Source organism: Cotesia glomerata, linkage group LG10 (assembly GCF_020080835.1).
Source record: "Cotesia glomerata isolate CgM1 linkage group LG10, MPM_Cglom_v2.3, whole genome shotgun sequence".
In the NCBI taxonomy this organism is placed as follows: domain Eukaryota; kingdom Metazoa; phylum Arthropoda; class Insecta; order Hymenoptera; family Braconidae; genus Cotesia; species Cotesia glomerata.
The window spans coordinates 6,858,063-6,868,017 of NC_058167.1; the positions used below are offsets into that span (position 1 = coordinate 6,858,063).

At 28.7% G+C, this 9,955-nt stretch overlaps 3 protein-coding genes across 3 annotated transcripts; 2 read left to right on the forward strand and 1 right to left on the reverse strand.

Moving 5' to 3' along the window:
* Window positions 1–175: 175 nt before the first annotated feature.
* LOC123272602 (serine/Arginine-related protein 53-like) lies at window positions 176–2,758 on the reverse strand. Its single transcript, XM_044739513.1, has 4 exons — window positions 2,476–2,758; window positions 2,082–2,407; window positions 772–980; window positions 176–372 (listed from the first exon to the last, which is right to left on the reverse strand). The coding sequence occupies exons 1-4, from the start codon at window positions 2,538–2,540 to the stop codon at window positions 277–279; spliced, it is 696 nt and encodes a 231-aa protein (XP_044595448.1). The 5' UTR covers window positions 2,541–2,758; the 3' UTR covers window positions 176–276.
* Window positions 2,759–6,709: 3,951 nt separating this feature from the next.
* LOC123273390 lies at window positions 6,710–7,493 on the forward strand. The gene is made up of 2 exons (XM_044740791.1): window positions 6,710–6,980; window positions 7,074–7,493. The coding sequence occupies exons 1-2, from the start codon at window positions 6,710–6,712 to the stop codon at window positions 7,268–7,270; spliced, it is 468 nt and encodes a 155-aa protein (XP_044596726.1). The 3' UTR covers window positions 7,271–7,493.
* A 132-nt stretch (window positions 7,494–7,625) lies between these two features.
* LOC123272613 lies at window positions 7,626–8,240 on the forward strand. The gene is made up of 2 exons (XM_044739530.1): window positions 7,626–7,927; window positions 7,986–8,240. The coding sequence occupies exons 1-2, from the start codon at window positions 7,678–7,680 to the stop codon at window positions 8,066–8,068; spliced, it is 333 nt and encodes a 110-aa protein (XP_044595465.1). The 5' UTR covers window positions 7,626–7,677; the 3' UTR covers window positions 8,069–8,240.
* Window positions 8,241–9,955: the final 1,715 nt, after the last annotated feature.

Below are 9,955 nucleotides of genomic sequence, written 5' to 3' on the forward strand. Positions count from 1 at the left end.
AGGTGATATAATCTTAATTTATTTTAACGTATATATATATATACTAATTGAATAAATGTATCTCTTATAACAAATTTATAAATGTAAAAGTAACAAAAATATAAAACACTGTAAAGTGATAAATAAATATTGATGTTAAATAAATAATATAAAATGTTTTTTTATTATTATATTATAATTTATAATATTATGTCGAATTCAATTTACATGAAATAGTTAGGTATTATTCAGTCAAGAAAATATTGTTAAATATTGACTTATCTAATTACTCAATTGTCAAGTGAGAGACAATAAATCTGATATAGCTTTTTGTCGTAAATTATACAATTTCTTCACCCATTTGTCAAAATGTACTGTTTGATCCATTAAAATCTATAACAAAGAAAACATTGTTATTAATATTAAAAAAACTTTTAGATCCCCTGCATTGAAATTATGAATTTTTATGACTATTTATCTGAATAATACATGAAAATTAGTTGATCTCTTCAATAAATTTTATTTAAAATTCAGCTGACCGTAATCAATTGCCAGTTTAAAATTCATAAAAAAATTTGCAATTTTCTTTTCAGTTGGATAATTTTAGAAAGAGATAATTATAGATCAATGTGGATTAGAAATCAAAAACTGATTGGTTAATATCGGAAATAAAATGAATGATTGGTCTTAAATTGTCTGATTTTAACTTATTATAGACGTTAATACTCAAGTTCTATGCAGGAAATTATAAACAATTAACAGAATATCATTTTTGTATAATTATATGCTTACCGAGCTATGAAATATACTTTCGGAGACAACTGAAGGATTAGATACTATTGGTACTTTAACATTGTCACCTGTGAGATCAATTACATGATTTTTAATTAATTTTTTTTCTTTTACTTGGGCGTTGGAAGTAAATTTTTTCGGTACAAAACTGTCAGCATTGATTTCTTCTAATATAGATTCCTTAATCCGTGGTTCGATTGTAAATTCATCTGTAAAGGAAAATCAAACATCAATAACATACTCTTCACATATTTTAGAATGAAAAAATTAGTAGTAGGCGAGTATGGCATGAAAGTAAATTGATGAATATAAAATAAAAGTCATATGGTTCTCAATATAACGTCACATTGCAATAGCAAATATGACGACAATTTATATTAATTTCTTCTTATGTTCATTATAATGTAATGTTATCTTAAAATAATTTTCAATGTTTAATACTGATAATGCGCTTTAACATCAACTGGTTATAAATTAATAGCTATATACTAAAAAGGAATGCATTCTATTATGAATCGAGTGACTTTACTTTTGTTGATTTAAAAAAATTTTGAATATTTAATAAAAAGACCGGCACTGCAGGAAAAATTGATTCATTCATGCAATGGAATTCCTGATATCATAAAACTTCAATGTATGATCGCAATTTTTTAATTAAACATTCTTATCTTAAAAAGTGAATTAGTAATTTATGTGAAATATTTTCTTATTTTAAGTGCTGTTAGATATGAATGAAAAATATATTGTGAAAAAGAATTTATATATTTTTTTCAATGATTAAATTCCCTTATCTAATTCTCAATGTAGTTCAATCTTTTTCTACTTTTTGTGATAATATGCTATTGACAAAATTACAAAAAAATATTGGTTAAAATGTTATTGCTTATGAACTACTTTCAATCAAATGACTATGTGATCAAATCCACAATTAAATTGCCAGTTTTACAATTTGAAAATGTTCTGGCACGTCAAGTAATTTTAAGAGTTTCTAAAGTGTATTTAAGAACTATAAAAGTAACTTTTTTGATAATATGGAAAAAATATAACCATTATATCTTTATCTTTGACTTAAGTCAAAAATGTAGTATGATTAAAAAAACATAAGTGATGTTGAGATGTCAACATGAAGAAAAAGAAGAATTTTCTAACAATATCAAATAGTTTCAATTTTTGTTTAAAAAATCATTCAACTACAATGGAAACCTAGACGAATGAAGTCCTATTGTATAATAGTTAGTTTAAAAAATAATAAAGTGAATAAATAAGGATTCATCCTGTAAAAAAATTAAAAAATATAAAGTTATATCTACCTTTAATTGGAATGTTAACAGATTTTTCTAATGGAATTTTAATATTAGAATGAACGCTACTTGAGCGACTTGTTGACTTTTCCCGAGATGGTGATCGTATCTTTCTACTATTTGATCGCACAGGTGATATCGACTTGGATCTTCGTCGATCTTTATATCTCCGTTTGTCTTTACTTTTAGAACTTCCTGGAGAAGATCTGTAACTACTTTTAGGTCGAGGATCGTCACGGCTTCTTGAGCGAGATCTATATCGACGTCGAGATTTAGAATATTTTGAAGATCGTTTATGATTTGAAGAGCTGTTAGATGAATCTGAACTGCTCGATCTAAAATTGAATAAAATAATTAGTAAATATAATTCATGAAAAAAATTATAAATTAAATAAAGTCTAACCTGGATCGTCGATAATGCTTTTTTCGGTATTTATTACTTCGGTCTGAATCTGAGTCACTTGGCATTGTTGTTTATATTATGTTAATAAAAATATTGAAAATTAATGAAAAAAATTATATTATTTTGCAGCGGATTAAAACTGGGAATTTTCTCTTGAAGAATAAATTTTTATGTATTGATATTATTTATATAAATGTATAAATTTTTAGTTAACATTTTACACAAACTTCCAAATTTTATGGTAACAATAACCACACTTAATATTTTTAAAGTAAATATCGAGTGAAAAATAAATCATCAAAAAAAGTGATTTCAAATGCAAACAGATGTCGCCACATACATGGAGCAAAACCGGGTTAGTACTGCTTTGAGAATTTTATATTGAGGACGGAGAGGTAGTACATAGATAAATACATATCCGAACAAAAACAGTTCACTGTAAAAAAATCGCGCCAAGTCCACGTTCATAAGACTATTAAGAAAAACAAAATTTTTTTTTCTTTACAAAAAGATATAAAATAGAAAAATTAAAAAATCCAAGTAACCGATATGATTGTATATGATTTTCGGAAATTAAAAAAAATTTTATTGTAAATTTAAAAATTAAGAAAAAAATTTTGGAACGTATTTAGTGTGCGTGGTTGCAAAATATTTTACTTTTCATGAAATTCGTAAAATCTATTTACTAGGACTTTAAAAAAATTGAAATACACAATGACGCACACCAAGTACGTTCCAAAATTTTTTTCTTAATTTTTAAATTTACAACAAAATTTTTTTTAACTTCCGAAAATCATATACAATCATATCGGTTACTTGGATTTTTAATTTTTCTATTTTATATCTTTTTGTAAAGAAAAAAAAATTTTGTTTTTCTTAATAGTCTTATGAACGTGGACTTGGCGCGATTTTTTTACAGTGAACTGTTTTTGTTCGGATTTCAGTATTTTTGTACTTATAATAAAAATTTGCCATTGGTACCAACTTAAATCTCAAGTTGGCTGCATTTTTTATAGCAAACTATCCCCTTGAAGCTACAGTTTATGTAAAAATAATTGTAGCGCACCCTGGCGGGTGTAGATGCAAGCTGTGAAATTTATTTTTTTAACTGTAGTTTCCCATCTATTGGACTATTACCATGCATTCTCGAATTACTTAGTCTGTGGCATGTCACTTTTTACATCGAAAAAAAGTCAGGATCGAAATTTTTGAGCTTGCTATAGTTTGTGCTGATAAAATTTAATAATTTCAAGTAGATTAATTGTTATAATTGAATATAATTAATTGATATCAGTAAAATAAAGTATGAATTACTGTTATAATATAAAATTTAGGAACAAGAAGTACCGTAGAATTAAATAAAATTTTGCAACCTCGAAATACCGTTCTGCTTACAGTAAACACACTCGGTAGTCTGGCGCTCCGTTTACAACGGATTTGAACGTAACTTGGCGCCAGATTCTACCGAATCTGTGGATACATATTGTGCTAATACCTTCTATGTTTTGTCTCGCTTTTATTTATAGACGAATTTATTTTATAGTCTGAGCGTGGTAACTAAGTAGGGTAGGCAGAGTAAAGTTGTCCTAAGCAGAGAATGGTCTTAAATTTTGTAAAGGGAGTAAGGAAATTATAGATTAAATAACGATAGTGGAAAGACCACAATTTTGTTGAAACGATTATTTTCAAGAGTATTCTCTCCATATTTGGAACCCTCGAAATGTGTCAGAGATTCTAATCGCACACTGTAAGCTCTAAAGAAAAAGAAAGCCCAATCACACTTTTAAATCCAAAGATTTTAGTATTACATTCTATAGTATGAAAATAGGAAGCAAAAAAAATGAAACGGATCCCCGCTATCCCATATCCCATGTGTATACATGTATTGATGACGACAATTTATATGAAAATGTAAATGATACTAAAATCAGCAGACATCTGGCAATTTTTTGAATTTTTATAGCAAATCAATTATTTTAAAAAAACATTTCTAAAAATTTGCATTATGATAAAAACATCGAATTGAGTTTATAGGTAAGTCGTGACTTTTAAAATCATGTGGTAACGTATCTTTAATTAATTCTTACATTTTAACTGATAAACTGTATACGGCTTTGATAATGTCTTGCCAATAGTAATGATGTCTTGCCAAATCTTGATTTTTTCAATCTGCTTTGGAAAGACACCCGTGCAAAAAAAATTCTGATTCAAAATGAATTTAAGATTGAAATATGAATTAGTTTTGAGATCAATCCAAATTTGAAATTGATTTGTAGATCAAAATTAACACGCTTGTAGAACTTTCGATCCTGCTTCAGAATTTTTCTAAAGACATAAGAATATTTAGGATAAATTTTATACATAAAATATTCTTAAGTCTTTCTTAAAATTCTGAAGTAAGATTGAAAGTTCTACAGGCGTGCTAATTTCTGTCTACAAATCAATTTCAAATTTGGATTGATCTCAAAACTAATTCATATTTGTGTCAAAATATGAATTTCAATCTTAAATTCATTTTGAATCAGAATTTTTTGCACGGGCAGTACTTTTTATTTTCTCTAGACATTCAGTTTTCGCAAAAATTAAAGAACCAAAAAAAAAATTTCATTATTTTTCGCATCGAAATATGATAAAAGAACTTTAAAGTTTCAAGAATCTAGTTTTGAAATTTTTTGAATAAAAAATTTTCAAAAGTTATACTTCTCACGCATCCGAAAGAAAAAAATTAGGAAAACGGTTGACCCTAAAGGTCATCCCTGCAACTTTCCGCTAATTCCATACCTATATAGGCGCTCAAAATTTCACTTATTAGCTCTTCGAGCTCAAAAATATAATTTTCGTGTCATTTTGAGCTCTCCGAGCTCAAAGAGATGTTCTATGCTTTTGAGCTCGAAGAGCTCAAAAGTCTGATTAGAGGTTTAATAAATAGTATATTACACACCTAGGGAAGTAAAGTAAGAAATGTCTCAGATCACATGTAATCTGAGGCTTTCTTATTTACTTCCCGTGGAGTGTATACTATTTTTTTGCTCGACGAAGGCAGAAAGGGGCACCTTCGTTTAGCGCAGCGGGCCGAAAGTTGACGCTTTCTGCCCGTCGAGCAAAAAACACTATTTTTTTAGTAGATTTTATAAAAATCTAACTATTGCAGCCGTCTTCATGGCGCAACTTTGAAAAAATTTAGTCGTTTTCTGACTCAGTTTGTTGAGCTGAGTCAGAAAATGTATGTAGTTCAAAAGTTTATATATGTATGTATTTATATATATATATATATATATATATATATATATATGGGGCATTTCACGCCAAATCGGATAGCATTCTGCCTTTGCATCTGCGATTTTTTTGAAAATTTTTTATGTTATAGTACCCATTGAAAAAGACCTCCATGATTTTTTTCAATTTTTTTTGCCCAGCCGTTTTCGAGGTATCAATTTTTGAAAAAAATCGCTTTTCTTTTTTTCAAATGTCTGTAACTTTGCGAAAAATGGGCCAATCGGGACGTTTTTTTTTTTGAAAATTTTTGTTTTTAAACACACTTTTAGGATATAAAATCAAAAAACATTTTTAAACTGTATTTCTATAAGATTTTCAAGTTTTGACTTTAAAATGTTGATTTCCAAAAAACACGTACTGATCGATTTTCTTGAAAATTTTTTCTAAAAAACTGTCAATTATCCCCCAACTTTTAAGCCTAGTCCCTTAATGGGCAATCGATGGGATCCATTTTTTTCCGATTTTTCAAAATTTCAAATTTCAACTTTTTGTAATAAAAAATTTCTAAAAAAATTCTATGCTCAGGATTTACCATAAATAACTTACTGACACAGTTTTCATCATAATTATTAAATTTTATTTACACCAAACGATTATTATTATTTCACATTTATTTCCTTACACGTTTAAATATTTTATAAATACGAGATTCACTGGATGATGAAAATTCTTCACATCTTACATAGTAAATTTGTTTATTTTTGTGATTGTAAAGCCTCCGTTACTTGAAACTGATTCCAACTGTTCACTACAGTCGGTAAGGAAGACTGTAGTAGATTATTTTTTGGTTAAGTATTTCTCTTGTTTACATTTTGATTTCAAAACAAGAGTAAGGGTATTGTTGTTAATCACATTTTCTTAGTGTCTTTTCTCCACAATCTGTACTAATTTTTCGCAAGAAATATAAGTGTATAAAGTTTATTGTAAATAAGCAAACAATGTTGTGAATATTTACGCTATGGAAAATTTTGGAAAATATAATTTGTGCTGTAATCCTCTACAATTGGAAGATCATAGAGTGAAAAATGGTCTTCGACGAGCTTCTGTGACTCAACAAGCTGCATATAATTTAAGTACTAATAACTATCTCTGTACATCGTGCAGAAAAGCATTAAGTTTACAAAGTACTGCGTCTAGTCCTGTTGCTGAGATTAACACTCATGTTGAAGAGCAATTGGAAGATAATCGTACTGGAAGTACTCTTTCATCAATTTCAAACATTTCATCAGGTAAGTTTAGCCAAATTTTATGGCCTGATGTTATTTTTGTGGTACAAAAAGTTTATCATTTCAAAATAATAATTCAATCTTTTCACTTTTTAGGGTTAGAAGATTTTAGTGAAGAACTGACAGCACAAACCAGTAGTTTATCTGGATTAAGTTTAGGAACAGTATTGCCAATGGTCAATGATGCATTTGCTTTACTAAATCAATCACCTATTATAAAAAAACATGTCGATAATCAAACGTATTTAGAAAAAAAAGTCAAAAAAGTATATGAAAAATTGAATACCTCTTAAGGAGTAACAAAACTTTCTGATGATGAAATCAACTCTCAAAATTTCTTAGAATTGCTCGATAAATTAAAAAATAAATTCAACGATAGTAATACGCAACGATGTGAAAAAATTCAAATTCTTACTCTTTTACCTGAATCATGGGGATTATCTCGAGTATGTGAAGTAATGGGTTGTACAATATACATGGCGTCAATTGCAAAATCTCTTCGAGATAAAAAAGGGATTCTTTCAACTCCAAATGCCAAATTAGGTTAGAATCTTTTCAAAATCATATTTAAATCAATAATGTCTATTAATGTTTTTAGTGATAATAAATTCAATTTATTTACATTTTAGGTCGACATCTATTGAATGACATTAAATCTAAGATTTTAAAATTTTATGTTAGTGATGAAATTAGTGTAAATATGCCAGGGATGAAAGATTATCTTTCTATTAGAAATGATGACGGAAAACGTGAGCATGTCCAGAAACGTCTCATTCTCTCGAACTTAAAAGAGTTATATGAACTTTTCAAGGAACGTCATCCAGATTGCCGGGTTGGTTTTTCAAAATTTGCATCATTGCGTCCTCAACATTGCGTGCTTGCTGGTTCGAGTGGAACTCACACTATTTGTGTGTGTTCTATACACCAAAATGTCAAGCTTATGATGTTAGGTAAGTGATACACTAGAAAAGTCTTTTTCCAAATCATTCATGGTCTCGTTTATTACAGGGTGTAACTTGGCAGCACTTATTGAACAATTAGCAACACCATTACTGACGTATAGTGACTGCCTGAAGATAATCATATGTTAAAACCCTACCTCTGATTGTTTCTTTTACAACTGTGACAAGTGTCCAGGAATACAAACTTTGAAAGACTTACTATTAAATGTACTAAAAGAAAATGGGATTGATGAAATTACTTATGACTATTGGATTTCAAATCCCCGTACGAGCTTAGAGACATTCGTGAAAACTTCATCAGATTTTGTAGACAGTTTTTGTGAGAATATCACAAGTCTTCTTTCTCATAATTATATTGCTAAAGAGCAAGCGAGTTATTTGAGGTCGTTGAAAGAATCATTGAAGGAGAATAAATTTATTGTTATCTGTGATTTTGCGGAAAATTATGCTTTTGTTATCCAGAATGCTGCATCTGGATTCCACTGGAATAACAGCCAGGTAACTGTTTATCCAGTTGTAATTTATTATAAAAACAATAATGAGCTGGTTCATAAGTGTCTAGTAATTGTATCAGATTGCTTATCTCACGATGCAGTTGCTGTTCATGAGTTTACAAGAATCACCACTAATTTTATCAAAGGTCTTTCCAATAATATCTCAAAAATTATTTACTTTTCTGATGGAGCACCCCAACAATTTAAAAATTTGAAAATTTTGTAAATCTTCATTATCATGAAGAAGACTTTGGAATTAAAGCTGAATGGCATTACTTTGCAACCGCACATGGGAAAGGATCTTGTGATGGAGCTGGAGGGACTTTCAAAAGGATAGCAGCACGATCAAGTCTTCAACTTCCGTATGACCAACAAATTTCAACTCCTGTCGAACTATTTGAATGGGCGGAAAAACCAAATTCTTTACCAAATATAAATATTGAATTTTTTTCAAATGAAAAGTATGATCAGGCTAAACTTTTATTAGATCAACGATATTCACGAGCAAAAACAATCACAGGGACGCAGAAATATCATTGTGTCATTCCAGACGGAAAAGATACTTTGCGATTTAAAGAATTTTCATCATCCAGTGAATCTCGTATTTATAAAATATTTAAACGTGTAAGGAAATAAATGTGAAATAATAATAATCGTTTAGTGTAAATAAAATTTAATAATTATGATGAAAACTGTGTCAGTAAGTTATTTATGGTAAATCCTGAGCATAGAATTTTTTCAGAAATTTTTTATTACAAAAAGTTGGAATTTGAAATTTTGAAAAATCGGAAAAAAATGAATCCCATCGATTGCCCATTAAGGGACTAGGCTTAAAAGTTGGGGGATAATTGACAGTTTTTTAGAAAAAATTTTCAAGAAAATCGATCAGTACGTGTTTTTTGGAAATCAACATTTTAAAGTCAAAATTTGAAAATCTTATAGAAATACAGTTTAAAAATGTTTTTTTGATTTTATATCCTAAAAGTGTGTTTAAAAACAAAAATTTTCAAAAAAAAAAACGTCCCGATTGGCCCATTTTTCGCAAAGTTACAGACATTTGAAAAAAAGAAAAGCGATTTTTTTCAAAAATTGATATCTCGAAAACGGCTGGGCAAAAAAAATTGAAAAAAATCATGGAGGTCTTTTTCAATGGGTACTATAACATAAAAAATTTTCAAAAAAATCGCAGATGCAAAGGCAGAATGCTATCCGATTTGGCGTGGAATGCCCCATATATATATTTATACGATATAATGCGGCTTGTCAGCACGATAGCGTTTTCAATTTATAACCGATTCTTCTCAAACTCAACATGCTTTATCTATTGATCAAGACCAAGATTAAGTTCGAAGATGAGCTTAATCGGGCGAGTAATTTGGAAATGACAGGATTTCGAAATTTTGAAAATCGTAAAAATTGATGTTTTTACTACTTCAACTTGGTATAATTACTGATCGAGACAAGATATCAAAATTCGGTAAAATGCATCGTAAAGTTCTTTTAATAAGCTTCAATTTTCACT